Source organism: Mytilus californianus, unplaced genomic scaffold, assembly GCF_021869535.1.
Source record: "Mytilus californianus isolate M0D057914Y unplaced genomic scaffold, xbMytCali1.0.p SCAF_8, whole genome shotgun sequence".
NCBI classification, from domain to species: domain Eukaryota; kingdom Metazoa; phylum Mollusca; class Bivalvia; order Mytilida; family Mytilidae; genus Mytilus; species Mytilus californianus.
In genome coordinates this window covers 27,854,393-27,882,268 of record NW_026262734.1, presented here as the reverse complement: position 1 = coordinate 27,882,268, position 27,876 = coordinate 27,854,393, and the positions used below count along the sequence as shown (strand labels likewise).

The 27,876-nt window shown below is 33.5% G+C and overlaps 1 protein-coding gene and 1 long non-coding RNA gene across 2 annotated transcripts in view; one reads left to right on the top strand and one right to left on the bottom strand.

Annotated features, from left to right (window-relative positions):
* Positions 1-27,876, top strand: part of LOC127712466 (carbonic anhydrase 1-like) — a 47,116-nt gene that overhangs the window by 10,217 nt on the left and 9,023 nt on the right. The window contains exons 2-4 of the mRNA XM_052218912.1: positions 6,435-6,508; positions 7,926-7,955; positions 13,470-13,640. Coding sequence (XP_052074872.1) covers positions 6,442-6,508; positions 7,926-7,955; positions 13,470-13,640 — 268 coding nt within the window. The 5' untranslated portion in view covers positions 6,435-6,441. The remainder of the gene's footprint in view (positions 1-6,434; positions 6,509-7,925; positions 7,956-13,469; positions 13,641-27,876) is intronic.
* On the bottom strand, positions 25,213-26,349 carry LOC127712469 (uncharacterized). The gene is made up of 2 exons (XR_007987097.1): positions 25,665-26,349; positions 25,213-25,254 (listed from the first exon to the last, which is right to left on the bottom strand). It is a non-coding gene; the product is annotated as an uncharacterized LOC127712469 (long non-coding RNA).

The following is a 27,876-nucleotide window of genomic DNA, read 5'->3' as shown; positions in this document are numbered from 1 at the left end:
CCATCAAAGACAAAATGACGTAGATATTAGCTTGCTTACATTGCTATATTTGAGATCTCCCAATTACCATTCAACTATGAACTACTTATTCAAAAAGAAATTGTGTCACCAAATGCCTTATAAAATAGAACATCATCATATACCCTAATATATATTTTTCTCCCTTGACAAAATGCCGGGGGCATATTGTTTTACCCTTCTCTTTTCGATCGTCCGTCACGCACTTGGTATATAGCGGTTTTACGGCTAATTTCTTAGGACTACAGTTTTTAAGCTTCAACTTTTAAATAATGTACCTGGTTTTAGTACATATACTAAAGGTGCGAATATTGTCAGGATTTTGGTTTGTTTAGTTTAAATGACAGGTTGATGATTAGACATTTTGATAATAATATAATATAAAGACACGCAGAGTATAGAGTATAATGGCTCACTCCTCAGTCCTACATGTACAATTTCAAGCTTGAACTTTTATATTGCGCAGAGTATTTTACTTTTATAGGGGTTGCATATATATTCACAGCATTTTTTTTTTTGTATAGTTTTCCACGAATGACAGAATGTTGAACTTTGTCTTATAAGTGGAATTAATTTTGCATACAGTTTGCAGGATTTGTTCGATTAACAACGCACGCAACTCACACGTTTACACCATATAAGGTACTATATTTAAAAGAATGTGTATTTTATCAGGATATTAATTTTATTTATAATTTTCACAACTAACAGAATGTTTAACCTTTTTTGACGGGTGCATCAAATGCGTCTTTAGACACAGTTATTTCAAGTTGTATTGTATAGCGTACTGAACATGCATGAAATATTTGCCATTGGACGTGATATAGTTTATGTTCTATATATTACAAAGGGTTAATATTCTATTTATTTATTTTAAAACACCATCTTGTATGGATGATTGTTATCTATTCATTTATTTTCAATGAAATATATCCTAAAATTACTGTATATTTAGTAGTATATATGATCGGAAACGGGCCCTTTAATTGGATTTAATAAATTATTCGTATTGTATTCAGTAACGTCACACGTTTTCTGTTTAATTCTAAGCGTATCGATCAGCTTTAAAGCAATTTATTTTTAAAAAAAACAAGGATGGTGACATGTGTGTTTCTATACATGCATGGATTCAGTATACAATCCTGGATATTATGTTATTTTTTAGAATTTCTCCGTATATAAGCCATTCATTGAAAAATCTTAAAGAACAAGTACAAAATAAGGCATTATGCCTATATAGCTTGACGTTTTTTTTTTAAATGAAAAACACTAAAAAAACAAAAGTGGTGACCCCTATTTTTTATTTCATATTCTGATGTAACTCGAATCAAAGTACAAGTGTTCCAAAAATTTTAGAATCGGGAGATGCCTTAATGGGACCCAATCAAAATAGTTTATATTCCTAATGAAAAGAACATCTTCAATACAGATATATGTCAAATCAAATGATGTAAAATTCAGTTTTCTGATTCTTACTTGCCGTTTGAGTCAGAAATTGTGGTATTTCTATTTGATAATATTAGAATAGAACAGATAATTCAAATTGGCTGTGAAAAAAACAAAATAAATACGTTAGGAATAATAATAAATAAATGAACAGTTTCATACGATACATTGTCTGTAAGTTTTTCCTTCCGTTTTCTCAGATAAACTAAATAGAAGAAGAAAAAAAAAGAAGATTGAATCTTTTTATTATTATTTATTCACAAGTTACATTTCAATTATTATCTATTGTTTTTTGTTTCATTTTTACAATTTAAGTTCATTAGAACCTGTTCAAAATGAGGTAGAAGTTAGAAAGTTTATACTAATTGATAAACATACAGATTGCAACCAATTACATTTTAACACTTGGTTAAATCCAGACTTCGTATTTATATATATTTTGGCTAGCCATAGCCTTTATGCAGTAGAATTTTATATGTATTATTCCGAAGGTCAATCGGACATTGGCAAATGACTGGTAAAATTGGGTTTGGTCCGGTAAAAGTTATTGCTCAACTAAACCAAATGTCCAGTAAATATTGAGAATTTTTAATATGAAAAATAATAAAATGACCGGTAAAAATGGTCTTCGGTCCAGTGAAGTACCCATAATAACTGGACCGAATGTCTGGTAAGATTAGAAAGACCTTGGGAAATATGGGTCAGTGACAGACAGTATCATTTCGTTGTTTTATATATACAGACTGATCAAAATAGTTTCATTTCTAACGGGTCGACCTATTTAGGGAAACAATATTGAAATGTTTCAATGGAATATGTTTAACAGATACTTAAACAACTGTATGCGTATTAAAAAGAGTGAAAAATGTTTCAAGCAACTACAAAAAGGAGCGAGTAATGTAAAAAAAAACGCAGTTAAGTAGTAATAGGTTGGTAACTTTTTAATAATAACTGTTTTGATATTCTGGCTTTCTCCTAAATTGTTACAGTATTTGGAGAATTGTGTCTTTCGTTGTTTCTGTTAAAATTCACAATTTTTATATAAATTTCAAGACGTTCAAATCAGATCAAATAAGTTGTCTTTTAAGTTGGCAAGATACATAAAAATGCAACATACGCTCTGAGTGAGCTTTTGATTAACGATTTAGAACTTGACATATTCTTTAGACAGTTGTCTATTGTTGAACACTATATATATGTTGCCCTCTAGATGTGCTTAGGTAGTTTCTGTCGTTTAATTGCTGTCTTATTGGCGTATAACCCACATCTCCTTCAGTTTTAGTTCCGTTTGATATACTTTTAAATCAGTGTATGACAAATCATAAATGAAATGATGAGTGAATATATATAAATAGCTTTTCTTTCCCTCAAGAATATGAAGATTAATCGAAGAGAGATGTACTTAAACTTATAGTGCAAAGTAAACAAAATAAACCCTCCCCCAGGTTAGGGGGAGGGTTGGCGCCTTCAAACTAGTTTAACCCCGACACATTTTGTGTGTGCCTGTCGCCTGTAATTCAGTGGTTGTCGTTTGTTGCTGTGAAACATATTTGTTTTTCGTTCATTATTTTGTACATAAATTAGTTTTCTCATTTTAACTGTCTTACATTTGTCATTTCGGGGCCTTTTATAGCTGACTATGCGGTATGGGCTTTGCTCATTGTTGAAGGCCGTACGGTGACCTATAGTTGTTAATTTCTGTGTCATTTTGGTTTCTTGTGGAGTGTTGTCTCATTGGCAATCATACCACATCTTCTTATTTGCCCATACCGCATAGTCAGCTAAATATTAATTCCTTTTAAGTGACTATTTGGGGGGAAGTTAAAGATTGAAAAGTAAAACGTTTTTTTTTTTGTTTTATAGTCACTTAAAAGGAATTAATATTTAAAAAGTCGTAATAAAATTCCAATGAGAACAAAACCATTCCAATAGGTTTCAGCTATTTGGACATTTTAAGAAATTACAAAAAAAAAAAAATATCTTGTTTGACTTTGGAACACTGTTTTAAGATTTTAATTGTACACATAATATCATTAAATGTTTATCAGGAATGAGAAGCACTTTCTATTTCATAATTTGAAAGGACAAAGTGTATACAAAGTTGTTAATTGATCAACTATGCCGTAATTGACAGGTCAGTGGCGGATTCAAAAGGGGCGAAGATTGGAAAATATCTTAAGTTCTAAAATCGTCAAACTTTTTTATGGAACAATGCCCCTATACCTTTGAAAAATCCTGGATCCGCCCCTAAAGATAAGTTGAACTGTGCAGTATATCTGAGGTAGTTAATGCACACTTTGTAGTTAATGCACACTTTAGCTGAGCATTATCCAGAATATAGCACAGTAAGAACAAAGAGATTTTGCCTATGTCATGTGTTAAGTGCTTTTTTTTTCTACTTTGGAAAAGGGATAGGAATAGATGGAGAAAATAGTACTCCACTCACTAGGTTGTCTTATCAAATTAAGGAAATGACATTTTATATATGTGACAAATGTAATTTTTACCAAAATGTTTTGAATTGAACCTTTGGGACCCTCTACGCACAATGGAAATGCGTATGTTCTAACAAACTCTAAACGAAAATTCTATAGTTATGCCGCTAGAATATACATGCATAAATTAAAATGTAGAACAGTTTCATTTCAACCAAATGCAAACTGCAAGTTTTTTTTTCTGAATGTACGCTTGTAAATATTTATATGTAAAAATTTTTTTATTCAAAGTTGAATTATATGATATCGTGTGAAACACGACAAAATTTATTTGTTTATAAAGAATTGTTTTTCTTGTAAAGTAAATTATATTATTTTGTACGTAAGCAAATTGATTTCCATACATATATATCAACAAATTATTATGCGCATTTATAATGAAAATTGAATAAAATGTTAGTTACGGTTTCAAGGGCAGTCAGCACTGATTTGTTTATAGGTCGTGTAGTTTCAATTAGTAATTGATTGATTGATCGTTGGTTACTTATACGTCCTATCGCAAATATTGCATGCACGTTCAAGAAGAGATCTAATTAAAAAAGAATGTAATATCCACACTATCTACAGAAGCATCAATATAAAAAGGGAGGCACCTTTTCTTTATCTTACTGTATATATTTTCTGTATATTGATCCAACTATAACAGACGTAAGTTTACGCAACGAACGGTAATGACGCTATTTATAAACGGAGAATTTTATATTTGGAGAACGGATTTACCGGCCGTGCTAATTAACTGGATTCGACAGTAGTTGATTACACAAATTGCACCTTTAGGAATTTGAAAATGGTTAAACATTGTTTTTGTTCTTGGGTTGCTGTCTCATTGACGTATATAGAAAACACTTTCTTTTACTGATATTGAACTAGTATAAAACAATTAGAAAGTTTATTTTGTTTGAAGTGTAATTCCAGAGATATGATTTGTAAGTGTTTCTAATGTTTGGTACCATTCATTATGCTATTCCCATTTTGAATTCCAAAGCGGATCGTGGTAAAATAACTTGCCTTAAATCAAATGAAGACATAAAAAAAAATTAGACATACAAAAACGTAAACATAGAAATTGATGGTTCTCATATTTCACCAACATTTATAAGAACAATTGGATCCGATATTGACGTTCCATTTATGATTAGAAATTATAACAAAATGTGGAATTTTGTCAAAATGAAAACGGCGAAGTCTTTTTATACACATACAGTTGTTTTGTAAATAAAGGTAAAAAAAAAATAACAATATGTCATATGTGGCCTTGAAGAAAATAGCCTTTGACATTTATTGTACTGACCTCATCATTAACAATATTGTAATTATTTGTAAAAAATACATTGTGGTTATTTCGTCGTGAGCTGACCATTTATTTTCTATATCTAGTGACGATTGGCTATTCCAATATAATTAGTGTATTTCTTTCTAATTTCCCGTGTTTCTCTAACTACAAACAATATCCTGTTAGAAAAACTTCCAAATAAGCGGCAAGGGTTCGTTCGGATTTAACCAGGAACTACGTATGTAAGCATTAATAACTGCTGAAAAGCAAGATTACTTTGATTCTTATTTTCAGAAAAGATTATTTGTACATTCTGAATCAAACATGTCAAAACATTTAGGTCGTTTTGAAGCTACACAGAATCGTGTGTGGATTAAACTGAACATTAAAAGATGCGATTTAAAATGTTTGAAGCACACCAAACTTGTCAATGTCAGCGGGTCGTTTTGAACATGCATGAAACATTTGCAACTGGACATTTTCATCGGAATAAAATTCATTTGGTCATTACCTCAAGGAAAGTATTTGCAAAGTGTGACAATTCTAGGATATTGTGTTCTAATAAGTTCTATCAAAATACCGACCGCATTCCGTATTAATGACAAGTTCAAAAGCTTTATTGACAGACGTCTATTTGTATACAGAAAACATAAGCTCTATTGAGCTTTTATATCATCTTATTACAAAAAAAAAACATTTATTTTTCATGTCGGGTCCTTTTATAGCCGACTATACGGTATGGGTTTTTCTCATTGATGAAGGCCGTACGGTTGCCTATAATTGCTTACTCCAATTCATTTGAACTTTGATGGATAGTTGTCTCATTGGCAATCATACCACATCTCCTTATTTTTATATTTAAAACAAGCACGTTTAAAACAAAGAAAGAATACAACACACGCAAGAGCGTGTAGGACCAATGACCAATGTATTTGCCTTATAAATGTTAAGTCGAGAGATATAAAGAGGTTTACTATGACAAGGAAGATGAATTTGTTTTTAAAATCCATTTATTTCATTTTTTTTTTAATTCAAAGTATGCAAAATTGCGTAATTGGCTTTATTTACATAAATAAATTTATGTTTTTGTTTTCCAAGGCTAAACAAGTGATCATATAATAAATTATGCAGTAAAACTAACATTGTATAAAACAAATCGCTTTAAGTTTTCTTATTCATACATATATACTTTTCATTTAAAGGATACAAATGTTGCTGGGATCCACATGTATTGTATATATATTGCTGACTGGCATCCATTGTACCAGTGGGTTCGGTAAGTTAAAAAAAAATGATGTAAAATGCGTATTTGGATATTTTTTAACCTTTTTTTTATTGATTAACGGCTTCTGTGCCATGGACTTTTAATAATTAAACCTAGCACCAATATACTTGTTTGAAACAATTTTAAGGAACATATAAGCCTGTGTGTGAGCCTGTGATTGTTTTAATATAGATGTATATCTCTGTACAAATAGTGACATTCATGTGGTAAGATTTATATTGTTGTTATATAGTCACTGTACTATTCAATTCATTTTTAGCTCATTAGCTCACCTAGCCTGAAGGGCCAAGTGAGCTTTTCTCATCACTTCGCATCTGTCGTCCGTCGTCGTCGTCGTCGTCCGTCGTCCTTGATTTTTACAAAATCTTCTTCTTTGAAACTACTGATTCAAATTTAACCTAACTTGGCCACAATCATCATTAGGATATCTAGTTTAAAAAATTAATCCGATGACCCGGCATGCCAACCAAGATGGCCAACATGGCTAAAAATAGAACATAGGGGTAGCATGCAAGTTTTGTCTATTATTTTGAAAACCACTATTAATAGAGACAATCTGACGGGTCACAAATGTTTGGAATGATGAGATCTACATATTGTCTATTTACTTCCAAACTGTCAGACGACATTTTATAGGAGTTATTGCCCTTAATTTTCCCAACTTTTTAAATTTATGCCTATTATCTTTAAAAATTATAAAAGATAGAGAGAAACTTTATATAGAAAAAAATTATCAGCAAGATAAATTCTACAAATAAGTCAAATGGTTGAAATCGTCTGATGACCTCTTATTGGTGTTATTGCCCTTACATGACGATTTTAACCATGTTTTGCGTTTTTGCCTAATATCTGGAAAAGTATAATAGATAGAAACTTAGACAGCCAAAAATAATCAACAAGACAAGATCTACAAATAAGTTGAATAGTTGAAATCGTCTGATGACCTCTTATTGGAGTTGTTGCCCATTAATGATGGCTCTGACCATTTTGTTGCCGTTTTTGCCTTATATTTGAAAACACCATAATAGATAGTTAGAAACTTAAATAGGCAAAAATAATCAACAAGACAAGATCTACAAAAAAGTTGAATAGTTGAAATCGTCTGACGACCCCTTATTGAAGTTATTGCCCATTAATGATGGTTCTAACCATTTTTTTGCGTTTTTGTCTTACATCTGAAAAACTATAATAGATAGATAGAAGCTTAAATAAGTAAAAATGATCAGCAAGACTAGATCAACAAAGAAGAGATTTTTGTTATGAATTCTATTCTAGTCCACAAATATGTAGAGTATCCATTGTTGAAGATGCACATAGACCTAGGTGAGCGACACAGGCTCTTTAGAGCCTCTAGTTTTAAATAAGAAAAGATACCATTGTAATAATTTATATGAAATTGTCTTTGCAGTACACACATGGGGATATCATCACGGAGTCAGTAAGTTTTAAAATTGTCTGCTTTACCTTATTTTCTTAATAGTGCTTATTCGATTTCTTATTCTTTTCTCGTTTATGTTTTTATAACCTTTATTTTATCAGGTTCTTGTCAAGTATACAATGGCGGCCGTCAAAATCTCGAAGAATGTTCGCTATGTTAATGCGTCAATGCAATATTTCCAGGGAAAAAAATCCCACTAATCATCCAAGTGGGCCTAACTTACAGAAACTTACCTATTGTTTAAAGTTTTAATTGTAAATTTGTTCTCGTTCTGCATATGCATGAACTATTTGACACTGGGTGTTAAACAAACAATATTTAATATCATTCATTTGTGTACGATCCTTACGACATTGCAAGAAAATATTACTCTATCAGATGATGCATTAATGATAATGCACAAAAAAAAAAAAAAAATTGAAACTGGAAAATGTCAATTGTAAACCGTTGATAATTGAAACGCTCATCAACGGTATATTTCTCTAAGTATTTGACTTTGTCTCGTTACTTTTTTGTTCGCGGGGGCTATGACGTACTATTATCTATTCTATTTCGCAGTTTTGAAATTAAGTAATAGTGCTGGAGCTAGTACTGTGCCCCTAAGACAAAGTTGACCTTTGATGATTTTGGGGGCTCTGTAAAAACTCTTGTTGGTTTACTATCAGACGTTTAACGCATTTTTTCTTGGAGCATCTGATGAAATAATACTGTCTCGTACATTGAAATTGCTACCAGACGTTTATATATAGGTTGGAGTACCTGAACAATGGACAAAATGTTTGTGCAATAAATTATTGATTTAAATATCTACTACTTTCCTTATCAATCCATATATACAAAAAAAAAACTACCATAAACATAACTAAAGTTATTCTCGAAATCGCAGAGCAAGTTATCCCAAACCGATTTATAAATGTAAAAAAAGGCGACCCCCCATGGGTAACTACAATGCTGAAAAAAATTATAAAGAAAAAAAATAGATCCCATAAGAAAGCCAAACGATCGAACACACCCTATCAGTGGGAGAAATTTAGAAAAGTTAGAAATAAATGTAATACTGCTGTTGAAAACGCCAAAACTGATTACTATAAGAAATTATCTGATAAAATTATGAACGAACCCGTTAATAGTAAAAACTGGTCTAAAATGGTCAAATCATTATTTGGAAGGCAACACAAAGAAATTCCTTTACTGAAAGTAAATGACGAAATAAAAGATGATCGTGAAAAAATGGCTGATATCTTTAATGTATACTTTAGTGATCAGTCGAATATCGATGATTCTAACGTCCAACTGCCAGATTTAGAAAAGTTTACTTCAGAATTATCCACAATAGAAATTACAGAAAAAGATGTTGAGGACATATTGTTAAATTTAGACACGTCGAAAGCTATTGGGCCCGATTGCGTAAGTCCTCGGTTATTAAAAGAAGCGAGTAATATTGTTAAACGTCCTTTTTGTAAATTATTTAACATGTCTATTTCTGTTGGTAGGTTTCCCAGTGACTGGAAACTTGCCAATGTTATTCCTGTTTTCAAAAAAAATTCTTCTACGGAAGTATCAAATTATAGACCGATTTCCCGGATAAGTGTTCTCGGTAAAGATATGGAAAGATGTGTATACAAGCATATTTACAATTACTTACTTGAAAATAATATTTTGACGGACAACCAGTCAGAATTTACACCTTGTGACTCGGCTATCAATCAATTATTATATTTGACAAACGAATTTGGGAGGGCTTTAGATGAGGGTAAGGAAATTCGGGTTATATTTTGTGATATAAGTAAAGCTTTTGATAGAGTTTGGCATAAGGGGCTGATTCGTAAATTAGAAGCAATTGGTATATCAGGTCGGTTGCTTCACTGGTCAAGGACTACTTAAGAGGCAGAAAGCAACGAGTGGTTATTAACAATAAAACGTCAGGATGGCGAGACATTAATGCCGGTGTTCCTCAGGGATCAATCCTTGGTCCTCTCTTCTTTTTAATATTTATTAATGATATTGTAGCTGAAATTCAGTCAGAAATAAATTTTTTTGCAGATGACACAAGTCTGTATCTTATAGTGGACAATCCAGTAAATGATGCATTAAAGTTAAATGAAGATTTAAAGAAAATTCGCTACTGGTCTGAGAAGTGGTTGGTTAATTTTAATGCAAATAAAACTTAGAGCATGACCATATCCCGGAAACTTAAAAAACCATTTCATCCACAGCTTTTCATGAATAATTTCCCTTTAAACTCTGTAAATGAACACAAGCATCTTGGTGTGATACTGTCAAACGACGGTAATTGGCACAAGCATATCGATATGATGGTTAAAAAAGCTTATTCCCGCTTAAATATACTTAGAAAATTTAAATTCATTTTAAACAGAAAAACTTTAGAACAACTTTATTCTTCTTATATAAGGCCGGTTCTTGAATATGCTGATGTAGTTTGGGATACATCTACATTGATTTTAGTTCATAAAATAGAAAGCGTCCAAATAGAGGCTGCAAGGATTGTGACTGGAGGAACACGGTGAACATCTATTAATTTACTTTATAAGGAAACGGGATGGGAAAAACTAAAGGATAGACGAGAGGCCCACAGACTTACATATTTGTACAAAATGTCTAACAATATTACTCCATATTATCTTAATAATATTTTACCTGAACGGTTCCGTAATATACATGAATATAATACGTGTAATGCGAATGATTTTCAACCTATTGCAGCTAGAACAACATTATACTCTAACTATTTTCTCTCATCAACAGTAAAATCCTGAAACTCTCAGACATTGAACTACAAAATAGTCCGCCCCTTCTCGCCTTCAAAAATAATTTTAAAAGCAACCGTGAAATTAAGCCGGTATTTTATTATTGTGGTTCCAGATCCGGTCAAATATATCATGCGAGAATAAGAATGAACTGTAGTGGACTCAACAAACACCTCTATGACAGATACTTGATACAAATCCCGAAGTGTGTTTGTGGAGACCCTGAAACAACGGAACACTATTTTTTAAAATGCAAAATATTCAATGTACCTCGCCAAAGACACATTCACAACCTACAGATTCCAATCAAAATTTCAACTAATGTCTTACTTTTTGGCTCCGATAGACTCGCAGTAGAACAAAACATACTGATATTCAAAGCTGTGCAAAACTTTATTATAAGTAGCAATCGATTCACATCCACAATCAAATAATTCTAATTAATCACTCCTCCCCTATATAAAAAAATATTGTTTCATTCTTTAATAACACTCTCATTTTTTTTTAAATCGCCTATCACCCCCTTCCTTTGCTGTATATTTTTTTCTTATGAATTTTCCTTTTGTTATTATAATCATTGACTGTATTTTGTTACATATTTATTCGTTTGCTATTCATCATGTATTCATAGATTGTAATCTTATTTTCGAATTTAGGGAGACAGATTTATATAAGAGCACTGCTCTTGTTTCCTAATCCCAATTATTGAATCTCTTGTATATTTCGTATTTATGTCTTTACCCTTGTAGCTATATATTATATCGATTTCTTTAATAAAATATATTTACAGTAATGTACACTGAAGGCCGTACGGTGACGTATAGTTGTTAACCTCTACGTCATTTAGTCTCTGTTGGTGAGTTGACAATCATTACACATCTTCTTATTTTTTTTCATATTACTCTCTATTATATTTGACTGTTCATACTCTCTAATATATTTGACTGTGCATACTCTCTCATATATTTGACTGTGCGTACTCTCTAATATACTTGACTGTGCATATTCTCTCATATATTTGACTGTGCACTGTCCAGAGCTCCAGATAAGCTGCGTATTTGCGTGATCACGCAATACAAATAATTAAAAACCCAATGCAATTGCCCATTGCAGGGTTCAAAAACCCAATTCATTCAAAGGAAAACCCAATTATATGCCAAAACCATGAGTTCTTAACGCTTTTATTCGCTATCGTTTGCGTTATTTACCCTTATCTGATTACAGTCGTCGGGTAAATCTATTTTTATAATATTTATAATTGGAAATGTCCTTTCGTTCTAAAAATAGAGCCCTGCATCAAGTAGCCGAAATGGGTCCCTATTGGAATTTTCCGTTGCTCAAAAGGTATATACACGTGTTTATGAAAACATTTCGATCTTCTCGGCGTTTATCCAATTAGCGTTTATCTTGTTGTCATATTTTTTTCGAATTGCTCGGGATTTATCATAACATACAATGAATTAAAACGAAAGTAAATATCCGATAAAAATATTGAATAGAAGCATGTTTTCAGCTTCTTTTTGATACTTTAGGGAAAGTTATTATGATGATAACAAGACCCGTTTGCGTACTTTAACGAGAACATTGCTAGAACGATAAACACAGGGTTTTGTCAAGAACGAAATCAGTTGGAAACAGTGAAAGGCCAAATCAATTATGACACGATATATGTAGTTGGAAAGCATCAGAAACCAAAAGTTCTAATCAGCTGGGACAAGTTAACCCTGGTTTATGTAAATTAAATTAAACAAAAACATTCAAGTATAATTTTAGTTTATATATTATTTTTTTCATTTTAGTTGATGAGTGAATACACATAATGACATATCCGTTTTTACGTCAATGCATCTTGACACTTTCTTTGTTTTGGTCTTATTGTTCTGTATGCTTATGATAGTTATCTTATTGGCAAGTGCAGTTTCACATTGTCATTTATTTATTTGATGTTGCAGAATTATTTGTAAATTTAACTCTGTAAATTTAAGTTGAATGTGGTCTCCGTCATTAAACCTATAAAGCTGGTCAAGGTTTTGGGGTATATCTTAAATCTGGGAACTACTTATTATTTTTATTAAAAAGTAGATCTGGCAAATAGGTGAAAGGACTGGCAAAACTTTCTTACAGCACCTAAATTTCACATATATTACATAAAAATCTAAACACTTAGCCACGCCTACCCCAACTAAACTGTGGGGTGATCATATGGGATCTAGAAAGGTAATTAGTAACTGTCCAACTAGTGACACCAGCTGCAGTTTATATAAGTTGTGATAAAATACAAAACTGGCAGAACGTTTAAAATCGGACACAAATTAAACGTCAATTGTTCGTCAGTGAATAAACCAAATAAAACAGCTAGCATATATACAAAGAAAGAAACACATTTAAGATGGAAAAACATCTTCATGGGGTTGATATAATGTGATTATAACATGCCTAAACATTCAATATTGTGTTGATGAAAAAACCCAATACATTAAGGGGCTTGGTGGTGAAAAACCCAATTTGATATTTGCTTGAGGGGTGAATTGGAATTGATAATGCAATTTAAAAACTTTATCACCCAATTACATAAAAAAATGGTGGGTAAAAACCCCAATTTGTGAATTCTTATCTGGAGCTCTGGCACTGTCTATTATATTTGATTGTGCACACTCTTAATTCGAATGATTTGTATGTGATATTACATTTAATACGCATCTTAAATAAATCTTGATATTCATTTATATTGTTTTATTTTCTCCAGTGCCAAAGAGATGGGGAGTCTTATATTCAACATGCGAAGGTAAACATCAGTCTCCCATAGACATACGCAAAAGAGATGTGGTATATGACCAAAATTTGCAGCTATTCAATTTAAATGACCTAGATAGAATAGACGATGTAATGGCGAAATTAGAAAATAACGGACATTCAGGTAAATCTAAAAAAGATTGCAGTCAGAGTGTGTCAAATTCCGAAATAGATTTTGTTGTTTACGAGCTACACATGAGTTGCGTCGGATAGAAATCGACCTTATCGCAAATAAATATCAATACCTCTGTTAACTTATTTCGAGTTGAAAAAATCTCTATGCAATATCTGTAACTGTTTGAAAATTGAGTCTATATAAGAACCCTAAAAACAGGCATAATTCATCTTTTATTTCGTATTTGAATGTTACAAAATTAATCAAAGTCGTATACATGTACGCGCACTTGCGACTTTCGATTTCTATCCGACGCAGCTCACATGTAGTTTTACCACCTTTTCATCGTGGCAAATACATGAGTAATATGTATTTTCGTTGTGGTGTCGCACCTATTCGAATATAGAAACATGAAGATATGCAAATATATACGTATCAAAAAAGGGTGTGTTTTAATTATAATGCAATTGAAGATGAAAAACATGTATTATTGAAATGTCCAATATAGGCAGAATTACGTGATAGTTTTTGAATCCCGTTTATATCTAGTCTTTAAAACGTTAATCTTATGAACATATCCGATGATGTAACACTTTTTTATGTTTAATAATGGCGATATGCAATGACATACTTCCCAGATTGGCAATACATATTTAAAATAAAATAGGTTTTTTTATGTATAAACTTAGTACATACATATCTCTAATAACACTTTGGCTTATGTTTTTACTTTGCATATGTCTTTGTTTTATGTATATGCCAGAGCTCCAGATAAGCTGCGTATTTGCGTGATCACGCAATACAAATAATTAAAAACCCAATGCAATTGCCCATTGCAGGGTTCAAAAACCCAATTCATTCAAAGGAAAACCCAATTATATGCCAAAACCATGAGTTCTTAACGCTTTTATTCGCTATCGTTTGCGTTATTTACCCTTATCTGATTACAGTCGTCGGGTAAATCTATTTTTATAATATTTATAATTGGAAATGTCCTTTCGTTCTAAAAATAGAGCCCTGCATCAAGTAGCCGAAATGGGTCCCTATTGGAATTTTCCGTTGCTCAAAAGGTATATACACGTGTTTATGAAAACATTTCGATCTTCTCGGCGTTTATCCAATTAGCGTTTATCTTGTTGTCATATTTTTTTCGAATTGCTCGGGATTTATCATAACATACAATGAATTAAAACGAAAGTAAATATCCGATAAAAATATTGAATAGAAGCATGTTTTCAGCTTCTTTTTGATACTTTAGGGAAAGTTATTATGATGATAACAAGACCCGTTTGCGTACTTTAACGAGAACATTGCTAGAACGATAAACACAGGGTTTTGTCAAGAACGAAATCAGTTGGAAACAGTGAAAGGCCAAATCAATTATGACACGATATATGTAGTTGGAAAGCATCAGAAACCAAAAGTTCTAATCAGCTGGGACAAGTTAACCCTGGTTTATGTAAATTAAATTAAACAAAAACATTCAAGTATAATTTTAGTTTATATATTATTTTTTTCATTTTAGTTGATGAGTGAATACACATAATGACATATCCGTTTTTACGTCAATGCATCTTGACACTTTCTTTGTTTTGGTCTTATTGTTCTGTATGCTTATGATAGTTATCTTATTGGCAAGTGCAGTTTCACATTGTCATTTATTTATTTGATGTTGCAGAATTATTTGTAAATTTAACTCTGTAAATTTAAGTTGAATGTGGTCTCCGTCATTAAACCTATAAAGCTGGTCAAGGTTTTGGGGTATATCTTAAATCTGGGAACTACTTATTATTTTTATTAAAAAGTAGATCTGGCAAATAGGTGAAAGGACTGGCAAAACTTTCTTACAGCACCTAAATTTCACATATATTACATAAAAATCTAAACACTTAGCCACGCCTACCCCAACTAAACTGTGGGGTGATCATATGGGATCTAGAAAGGTAATTAGTAACTGTCCAACTAGTGACACCAGCTGCAGTTTATATAAGTTGTGATAAAATACAAAACTGGCAGAACGTTTAAAATCGGACACAAATTAAACGTCAATTGTTCGTCAGTGAATAAACCAAATAAAACAGCTAGCATATATACAAAGAAAGAAACACATTTAAGATGGAAAAACATCTTCATGGGGTTGATATAATGTGATTATAACATGCCTAAACATTCAATATTGTGTTGATGAAAAAACCCAATACATTAAGGGGCTTGGTGGTGAAAAACCCAATTTGATATTTGCTTGAGGGGTGAATTGGAATTGATAATGCAATTTAAAAACTTTATCACCCAATTACATAAAAAAATGGTGGGTAAAAACCCCAATTTGTGAATTCTTATCTGGAGCTCTGATATGCACATGAGGTGAGACTTAAATTAAGAAATAATTTATGGGGGCTTGAATATATCGTGATTTTACCACGAGTTGGCCCTTTATGACAAATATTTTACCATGAGCGATAGCGAGGGGTAAAATATCGGCATAAAGGGACAACCCGTGGTAAAATCACGATATATTCAAGCCCCCATGAATTATTTCGATTCTAATACGACAAAAACGGCAATTGTTTTGGATCGAAGCGCTCTAGATGAAGGCATTATTTGCCGTTCCCATAAATAAACGCACTATTAAATTGACGTAACAGACCGGAGCAAACTGAATAAATGACATGCTTAAACTATTTACAATAACATATTTAGATAGGTTTGGATGAATCTAAATGATAATTGTACTTATATGTCTTATATGTATACAAAAAATGGCTTATATAACACATTTAAGCATCGTTTGTTTACGTTTCCTTGATGTGATGATTTTCGGTTTCACAAGCGTGTATTTTCCCGTAAAATGCTTATATTCTTACGTCATCGTTCTATGACGTCGGGTAGCTACGGAGCCCTGTTGGTCTCACACAGATTATAAAGTGTCTTTTAAAGTCCTGCGCTGAAGATGTGTAAAGTCTAGCGCTGGAGATGTAAAGTCTAGCGCTAGAGATGTAAAGTCTAGCGCTGGAGATGTAAAGTCCAGCGCTGAAGATGTAAAGTCTAGCGCTGGAGATGTAAAGTCCAGCGCTGGAGATCTAAAGTCTAGCGCTGGAGATGTAAAGTCAAGCGCTGGAGATGTAAAATCAAGCGCTGGAGATGTAAAGTCTAGCGCTGATGATGTAAAATCAAGCGCTGGAGATGTAAAATCAAGCGCTGGAGATGTTAAGTCTAGCGCTGGAGATGTGCAAAGTCTTGTTCTGGAGAATTAATGACCTTGACCTCAATTTCACGTATGAGTGACTTGTGTCACATTTTCTTGATTAAGTATATTTCTCGTCAACTGAAGTAACTAGACCCACCATATTTTGTCTACAGACACTTCTTGGAGGCTACACGCCAGTCTGCCACATATCACCTGACCTTGACTTCAATTTCATGCACTAACATAAAAAACAAAGACACCTGTTGAAACTTCTGATTCCTGACTTGGGACAGGCACATGGAAGTGTGGTGGGTTAACTCGAGTTTTGGAATCCTACCCTCCCTATATCCTACTATCAAAGGTAACAAAGAGAAAAAACAATCAGTAAAAACCTGCATCATATTGGGTCTACAAATACTTATTGTTGGGTACATGCCAGTTTGACACATGCTACATGTACCTGACCTTGACATCAATTTCACACTTGAGTGAATTGTGTCGCATTGATTGACAATGTGGGATATAGGATAACCTTAATTCTGAGTCCACATCCATATTCGGGCGAGACATTTTTATTTGTTCACACTTGTTAAATGCCAAATTTTTCCAAAATGTCTCTTCTGAAACTATAGGACAGCTGATGACATGTGAGCAATACAACCTCATTTGAGTCTTTAGTTTGTCTTTTCTCTGTAAAGCTGATATATATATATACATGCAAGATTGTATGGCCGGAAATTGAATTTTGTAGCATTAGTACTATTCTTTTGTATTCTGTTGGAATGGAAATTCCTATTTTTGTACGGCCACAAATTTTTATGGTTGTATTATGGTGTGATTAGGTCATCGTTGTTGTTTTTGATTTTAATTAAACATTATCAACATGAAAAATCATAGTTCTGTCTTAGTCATATCAACACCAAACCACCCTATTGTATGGGCAATGGGCGAGGGGATTAGCTGTTTCATCATATGGTATTGACAACTCCTCCTAAACTGTTGGATGGATTTCAATGAAACTTTACACAAAGGTAATATACCATATGAAGATGTGCATGAATGTGCCAAATAAATGACACCATATGAAAAAATAAATTCTGGTCCAATGACTTGAAGGGGAGATAATTGAATTTGGGCATTTATTTTATCCATCATACTTGTAAGGGCACCTCCTCTTAAACCGTTTGATGGATTTTAATGAAACCTCACACAACAGAGTAGTATAACATATGAATATGTGCCTAAAGCAAAATAATTGACAGTCCAACATCTTGAAGGAGAGATAATTAGACTTCGACATTTATTTGATTCATATGGTATTGACAACTCCTAAACTGTTGGATGTATTTCAAAGAAACTTAGTACACCATATGAAGATGTGCATGAAGCAAAACAAATCTGGTCCAACATCTTAAAAGGGAGATAATCCAAGATTGCCGCCATCACAGGATTTAGTGTAACATAGAACCCTATTGGAAAACATGAAAACTGCTCTTTTTGAGAGACCTTATGACATATTGAATCAAATTTATGCATGAATGATTAAATGATGACCCTTCATTGATTTTATAATTTTGGTGCCGATCGGAAATCAAAGATGGCCACCACAGCCGAACATAGTTTAGCATATAACCCTATGGAAAAAGCATGCAATAAAAAATTTCTACGGAGAAATCGTTTGACATATTGATTCCAGTTTAGGCCATGGCAAGACAAAATATACCAATGTTTCCTATTTCCCTACCTACCCTAATTGTTATCCCCTACCCTAAACATTTTATTGCAGTTTTTCAAGAAGCACTGTTAAAAGGAATATCTTTCTTAATTCATGTATAAATAAGTAAAATGTTTCAGAAAAATAAAATAGTTTGCCTACCTGCCTACCTACACTATTTTTCCTGAGTGTGTAATAGGAAACATATATTTTGTCTTGGCCTTGTGCATGAATGATCAAATAATGGTCCTTCAAAAGTTTTATGACTTTAGTGCCGATCGGAAAACCAAGATGGCTGCCACAGCCGGACATGGTTTAATATAGAACCCTATGGAGAAAAATGCAAACAACTTTTACGGAGAAACCGTTTGTCATATTTATTCAAGTTTATGCATAAATGATCAGATATTAGTCCTTAATAAATTTTATGATTTTGGTGCCGATCAGAAATCCAAGATGGCTGCCACAGATGGACATTTAATATTGAACCATATGGTAGTACATGTAAACTGCTCTTTTTAGTTCACCTGGTCCGAAGGACCATGTGAACTTTTGTCATCACTTTGCGTCCGTCGTCTGTCGTCGTCGTACGTAAACATCTTCTCTGAAACCACTGGGCCAATTCAAACCAAACTTGGCAGGAATGTTCCTTGGGTAGACCTCATCAAAGATTGTTCATTTGGTGCCGATCCGTAATCCAAGATGGCCGCCACCGCAGGAATTAGTTTAGCATAAAACCCTATGGGAAAACATAAAAACTGCTCTTTTTCAGATACCTTTTGACATATTGAATCCAATATATGTCAGGACTGATCGAATAATTGTCCTTCATAAATTGTATTATTTTGGTGCCGATCGGAAATCCAAGATGGGCGCCACAGTCGAACATAGATTAACATAGAACCCTATGGGAAAAGCATGCAAACAACGTCTACGGAGACATTGTGTGATATTTTGATTCCAGTTTATGCATGAATGATCAGATAATGTTCCTTTATAAATTTTATGATTTTAGTGCCGATCGGAAGTCCAAGATGGCCGCTACTGTCGAACATAGTTTAACATTGAACCCTATGGGAAAAAATGCAAACTATTTCTACTGAGAAACCGTTTTCTTTTAAACCAAGTGAACGATTACATGCTCTCTAGAGCCTCTGGTTTAGAAACCATATTGCAAAATGAATCCAATATATGCATGAATGATCAAATGAAGGTTCTTGATGAATTTTATGATTTTGGTGTCGACTGTAAATCCAAGAGGGCTTCCATGGTCAAATACAATTTAACATAGAACCATATAGGAAAAAAAATGTACAAACAACTTTTACAAAGAAACTTTGACATATCGATTCCAGTTTATGGATAAATGATCAGATAATAGTCCTTAATAATTTTAATGAATTCGGTGCTGATTGGAGAACCAAGATGGTCGCCACAGGCCGAGACAGTTTAACAAAGAACCATAAGGGAAAACATGTGAACTGCTCTCTTTGAGCATCCGTATGGTACAATGAATCTTCTTTATGCAGGAATTATCAAATGATGGTCCTAAATTTGACAATTTTATGATTTTTATGGCAACTGCAAATCCAACATGGATTCCATGGCCAAATATAGTTTAACATTGAACCCTATAAGAAAAACATACTAACTACTTCTTTAACAAGGCTCGCTAGAGCCTCTGGTTTAAATGCATATATCTCACGAAATTTTTGACCTGGGACCACCAAATTTGGTGCCAATGTAACTTGAGGCATAAGCTTGTCAGTCGGTCACATATCGGCTGACCTTGACCTCATTGTCATGGTCCAGTGACCAGGGTCAAGTTATCATGATTAGGTCAGTTTCTCAGTAACAAGGTATGGTAGGCCAATAATATTTGGAGTGTGAAATTCATTGTTAGGTGTACATGTCAGTCTTACATATGTCAACTGACCTTGACCTCACAATCAAGTTTTTGTGATTATGTCAGTTTCATCGGCAGTAACTAGGTATGGTAGGTCAATATTTGCTGTATGAATTTGTCATAAGATGTACATGTCTGTCTAACATGTGTCGAGTAGGTCAGTTTGACCTCATTGTCGGTGACCAGGGTCAAGTTTTCGTGGTAAGGTTAGACTCTTAGTAACTAGATATGATAGGTTCATAATATGTGGTTTGCGAATGTGTTGTAAGGTACTGACCTTAAGGTCATTGTCATCGTCCAGTGACCAGGATCAAGTGTCCGTGAATAAGTCAGTTTCTCAGTAATTAGGTATGGTAGGTCAATAATATTTGATGTGTTAATTCCTTGTAAGGTGTACATGTCGCAGTTTGACAGGTGTCAACTGATAATGACCTCATTCTCACAATCCATTTACTTTGGTCAAGTTTTCTTATTTTGATGCATTTAAGGATCCAGTTTTGGATTTCTGATAAGCTTACATCTGTGTCCACGTCCATATTAAGGCGAGACATCTTCGTGAGTCTGTAAAAGTCAAATCCCCAATTCTTTGTGTAAAATGGAGGATTAAATTCCTGTTTTATGATTTTGTCTCGCCTGGATCAAAGTCACTTAAGGCGCGACAAAGGGATTGTTTTTTATTGTCCCAGTATTTTATTGATCTAATAGGCAATAACACGCGTCTGTCCGCCATCCCTTTCTGTGTTTCTCCTCTGAAGTCCTTTTGCGATTGGTAAATTTGGTATGGAAGATTTCTCAATGAACAGAAGAATATATTGCATTTGCGTCGTGATTCTTGTTTTTTCTTGCCAAATATTGTAGGATTAAACACATTTTTTCTAGAGGTTATTAATGTGTAAACCGGGGCGATTAACTCACAAACTGAATAAAAGTCCGAAGGACTTTTATGTAAAGTTTGTGAGTTAAGAGACCCGGTTTACACATCAATAACCTCTAGAAAAAATGTGTTTAATCCTTATAATTCTTAAGCCAAATATTTTTAATTAACATTTTTTTGTGTAAAGGCTACTATAATTACCATCAAATGAACAATTGGCAGGTCGTAACTAAGGAGTTGGCCGCCATATTGACTTTCTAAAATCCATAAATGTTCGATAAATGCAACGGAATCTAAAATGAAATAGCACCTACCTCCAAAACTTCATTTTATTTAGATATTATCCGAATTGAAAGCGTACAAGTAACGAAGTAATCTTTCCCTTGAAAGTTTTCATTCGTATGACGTCGTGTTTTGCCATGACGTAAACTCGCCAAATCATTCATGATATTTCGCGGAATTTTATTTAAATTTTAATTTTATACATTTTCGAAGCTTTAGTGCATTTATTTTATTCATTTCTTGTTATAAATACATTAGAATAGAAACAACTGTTATGCATTTGTTTTTTTAATCTCAATTTGCTTAAATTCCCAGGATCCCTGCAAGCATGTGTATCGCGCATGAATAGATTACGAAAGTAGTTTCGGTAACATGGTTTATCGAAGTGTTAACCAACAGAAAAATTCTAATTGACCAATCCAATTCAAGTATTTATAGATATGCAAATCATATAAGAATTATCAAACTTTGTCTTTTTTTTTGCCAAACAAACCGTTTCCGTGCATGATTCTTCTTTGTAGTCCTTTGATGGATTGGTCTGATATTTGGTATGCAAGTTTGCCCTGATGAACAGAAAAGAAACTGCTGCAATTTTTTTTGTGATTATCGGACTTTATTCAGACTTATCAGACATTGTCCATTTCAAAAACCTTTTCCGTATCTTTTGACCAATAGGTCTGATATTTGGTATGCAAGTTTGTGCTCATGAATAGAACATTTTCAGAGTAATTGTATAATTGATGCATTTATGTAGGTTATATCAATTTTCCTACTGTTGTTGGATTAATTAAACCAACATTTTTAACCCCCTACTGATAATTATCACCCTTCCCTACGGCTATATCTACTTGCTGAGAGCAACCGTAAAAGTTGTCTCGATATGGCACGTGCAGAGAGCAGAACTTATCAAGCGAGAGCAGAACTTATCAAGCGATTCTCAAAACGTTTAAACAGTAATTACTACGTCAAAATTTTGATAACATATATATGTTATTTAAAAAATGTTCATTTACATATTTTGATTTCAATTAAAACGAAACTATTTAGAATTCCCGAATGAAACGTTCTAAAAACTAGCTGGACGTCGTTCTTATCAGTTCTGCTCAACGTTGCAAAAACGAACGCTACCGTTTCCCTATACAAGTATGTAAAATACCTGTGGAAAATGAAAAAGAAAGATCATTGGTCAATTTTATTAAAATGTAAAGTCATAATATGGATGATGATACAGTTGGTGAAACCAGTATTGATATGCAAAATAACATCGTGTCGCTTCCCGCGCAAAAACGTTGGGAGAATTTGATCGTTGTTAGATTTTACCCAGAAGAAGGGTGATAAACATATTATCTGAATTTTTGACACTGAGATATTGTAAAATATCAACCCGCGCGACAGAATATAAAGCTTTGTGGCTCGTTTGCTACGCTCACTAGCCTCCAAACTTCACATTCTGGCTCACGGGATGATATTTTACTATATCTAGCTGTCAAAATCCCGATAATATATACATATACCCACTGGCGGGGGACACATTTAGCTACTATGTAGCAATGCCAAGTGTTAAGGCGGTGGTTTCAATGTAAACGTTTTATTAACTTGATTATCTCAGACACCTGGGACAACCATATTGGGTATGAAATGGCTTGTCAGCAAGTTGCTTTTCCCATAGCCTTGACCTCATTTTCATGGTCAAGTTGTCATGTTAAGTTTTTGGATAAGAGTTGTAAAAAAAATATGTGATATGTATATGTGCGTCATTCTGGCAATATGAGGATAAACCCAAGGGGAAAATACAAACCCACGTACAGGGTAAATGCGTCAGTGGCAGGCCGGACATCCATCAGGACAGAAAACGGGGGAAACTGACTGGGACAACGATATATCAAGTCGAGTCGACCCAGATACAACGGTTGCTTACCTGGTGGGGAAAGGCAAAAAATCCACATTATGGAATCTCGGAATGAAACCACCCTGCAATTACAGGAACAACCAGTCCACAGATTTCGCAATGATAAGTCTGTAAACATTCCTTGCGGAAAGAACTCCGACCAATCAGAAACAAGTATTGGTCATGGAGTCATGTTTGAAAAATGAGGGAACTTTGTAGAGATTAATGGTGAGTAGTTTCAGAGGAGAAATTAAAATTTAAAAAGTTTAACGGACGAACACAAAGTGATGGCATAAGCTTAGAAATTCTTTTGGGTCCGAATAGCTAGAACGGGTTCCGGCTATAACTGTCACGTCTAAGTAGAAAGAGTGTATATGAGCACTAACCTATCATTTCTAGGTGTTCCAGTCGGAGTTTTGGCAGGCTCAAAAATGTAGATAAGGTTTTCATGTGGTTATGGGATGATTTATGTCAGTTGCTTACCGCAGGTCGGCGGTTTCCTGCGGGTACTCGGGGTTTCTGACCAATAAAACTAACCGTCATGAAATAACCAAAATAATTATGGAAAGTTATGTTGAACCCCATCAAAGTAAAAAATTGATAATGGAACACTAGTATGACACTCTAAAATTGTGTATCAAATTCCTTCAATTAGTTTAAATATCACTACCATAAAAAAGATCAGAATTTAGCTTTCAACGATGGGACACCATTAATCATGGGATAACGGCGATAACAAATTGTTATGCCCCGGGCGCAGTAAGTATGTGTTACTGTAAATTCTGAAATTATTGCGTGCATTTATTATTGCGATTTTGTCATTTTAGATTAAAATGCGATTTAAATTTTTGCGATATTTAGAAATATCCTGTTCATTTCATATAAAAAAATTCAAAATGCGAGTTTAAATTATTGCGATAGTAACCTTGTCGCATTTTTCGCAAAAATAAAAACATCGCAATAATTTCTGAATTTACAGTATCCAGATCACAAGGAGCAGTCTACGTCATAAACTGGTGTTGGCTTGTATTCTATGACGATGGAAGTGTGGTTGTCAGCCGAGAACCAGCTTATCTACGTCATATACCTTTTCAATTTGAAGGGCAAGAAATAGGAAACTCGTTGTTTTATTATACTTATCCTTATATGACAATAACAAATAAACCCGCCTAATTCATCTCGAAATAATTTGGAGAAAACAAATTAAAAGTTTTTAATTATTGTTTAGTGTATTGAAGTGATCATGGCTCCATTATGATGCGGAATATGTTTCGCAGCTCAATATACAAGTTGGTAGCAGCATATGGATCTTCTGGTTTATCCAAATGATTTTCTCTCATAACAATACAAGCGAGATCAAAAACATTTTTGTCACAAATATCTTCAGGAAATAAACATTCCTCCAGACAAGCCTCAACATCCTCTGGTCGAACAGGACATAGGAAATTAAGGGTGTCTTCATTTCTCGGACAGTTGTAGAGTATTACTGGACGGCCATGTACATTCCCTTCGTACTTACACGGTCGGATTTTGTGATGGTTCCAAGTATCTACGACATTCTGGAATTCCCTCTATAAAATAAAAAATTGTACAATCTAATTATAACATTTTTAAATTTTAGAGACAATCAATTTTGGTTATGTAAACGGATTGAAAAATTACATTCATAGATACATTTTCCATTTTGTGTAATTGTAGACTCATCAAGTTGGGCGTAAATAACATCTGAGTAAGGTTCTATTGGTTTATTATAGTAATCTCAAATAAACACCCTGTAACATATAAAACACACAATAAGACACAATACATACGTTCAAAGAACGATAACTCTAATTATAATCTCCATATTAATAAAATAAAATATAAATTATCCAAGTAGTTAACTTCAGTTCGAAATATACCATATTTAATAAAGTATGTTTTACTACAAATCATAAGCATCTATACCAAAGTCTATTTCCGGTAACTGTTCAATATGCAATTCTACAGATATCAATAACACCTTGTGTCAACGATCATTATCTAAAGTAATCAATTCTGATACACTATTCTATTCGGAAATATTCGTAAACTAAACAATAACACATTACAAACACAGACAAGACACGCATTAATTAAAACACATAAGTACAAATAGACAACACGTAAATAAATAAACATGTAAACACAGAACACAGCTTACCGTGTATATAATACAAGGGCTGAGCAGTGCTCCTCTATAAAGTTACTGTATACTCTTATACTTCACATACTGGAATCTGAATATAAAGAAATATGACTTCATAAGTCTAAATGTCAAAACTAGTAAATAATATAGTTAAACTCAATGCAAGACAATATTCTATGCTGAAATCTAATAACAGCCAAATATGAAAAATAATATAATAACTGTAATATTCTTTCTGTCTTGCAAATACCAACTTAAAGTAAAAATATGAACTCTTTCATACTCATGGGAATCAAAGTGGACTTTCATACACATTTTCATAACACATTCATATCTTTTATACCAAGATAAAAATACAGAAATACATGCATCAAATACTAATGTAAAGAATATAACTGACCTGAATATAAAGAATGGTTTCCAGAATAAGAAGAATAAATATCTATAAATCACAATAAAGTGTCAGTGTTCTATATCTCTTGTGTAGAATTTGAAAAGAGTGCCTCAATATCAAAGGAGTTCACAGAGTAACCAATCAGAATAAAGAAATAGAATACCCAGGATGTAAATACCCAAGTGAATAGAAAATCAAAGTACTGTCATACTGTATACTCTGTCAGAGTCAGTCAACAAGTCAATGCATGAACAAATATATACAAATACTATTTATTAACATAAATGATAAAATCAAGCTGTACTACATAATGATACATGTACTCAGTAGGATATGCAATGGTTGGTTGTCCATTGAACAGCAAATAGAACATTAAAGATAGTAATGGTACATAGTATATGTTTATCATACCTTCAAAAGTTTCATGAAACAAAACTGGAGAAGATTTTTGTCGATGAAATCCCCGGTATAAAATCCATCCTTCTTGAAAGTTTGAAACAGTGAGATCCAGAAATCTGTATTTTCTCTTCTAAGTACACTCCACCAACTTTCTATATGCTGGTTGTGTTGGCTAGTACCATATATGAATGTATTCCTATGATCATTTTGATGGAAAAACGTTTGCATCTGAGCTGTGTGTGTGTTTTCTGTCCCTAGGTCACCGCGCATTCTCAACGGTACGCCATTATTTCTTATAACAGCTTTTATATAATATCCGGCAATTACCCGAGGGTCGCTGCTTGTTCTGTTAACATGTAGCCATACAATAAATCTGGAGTAACCGTCAATGCATCCATTAATGCAAAATCCGAAAGGCTTCAGTTTATCGTAAGAATCTAGATGCCATATAAAGTTTGGCCCTTGACCATTATATTCCCGTCTCTTAAGTTTTCGCTTCAATCTGTTATTAACACCACCAGGATTTAAAGCACGCATTAAAAGTCGCACTGTTCTTTTCTTACGGTCAGTCCACTGTGCAAACATTTTAGGTGCATCCAGCGGTATCCATTCAGCTGTGCGGACTCTTGTACTTGTTCATGAATAAACATGGCTACGTCTAGTAGATCAGAGTAATTTTTCCTTCTGTATAATCCAAAGCTAGCCAACATCCTTTTTAGGTGACACAAAGAAATGCCAATCCTGTGTTTTTCATTAAGGATTTGTAATATTTCCTTGTAATTAAGTCCAAGGTGAAAATACACAAAAATAAGTTGATCCCTTTCTTGCATCCTTATTTGCAACACGCTATAAAACACGATTTTACATTTCTAGCGATAGACTTTACATCTCCAGCGCTTGACTTTACATCTTCAGTGCTACACTTTATATCTTCAGCGCTAGACTTTACATCTCCAGCGCTGGACTTTACATTTCCAGCGCTTGACTTTACATCTCCAGCGCTAGACTTTATATCTCCAGCGCTTGACTTTACATCTCCAGCGCTAGACTTTATATCTCCAGCGCTTGACTTTACATCTTCAGCGCTAGACTTTACATCTCCAGCGCTTGATTTTACATCTCCAGCGCTTGACTTTACATCTCCAGCACTTGATTTAACATCTCCAGCGCTAGACTTTACATCTCCAGCGCTTGACTTTACATCTCCAGCGCTGGACTTTACATTTCCAGCGCTTGACTTTACATCTCCAGCGCTAGACTTTATATCTCCAGCGCTTGACTTTACATCTTCAGCGCTTGACTTTACATCTCCAGCGCTTGATTTTACATCTTCAGCGCTAGACTTTACATCTCCAGCGCTTGATTTTACATCTCCAGCGCTTGACTTTACATCTCCAGCGCTAGACTTTGCATATCTCCAGCGCTAGATTTTAC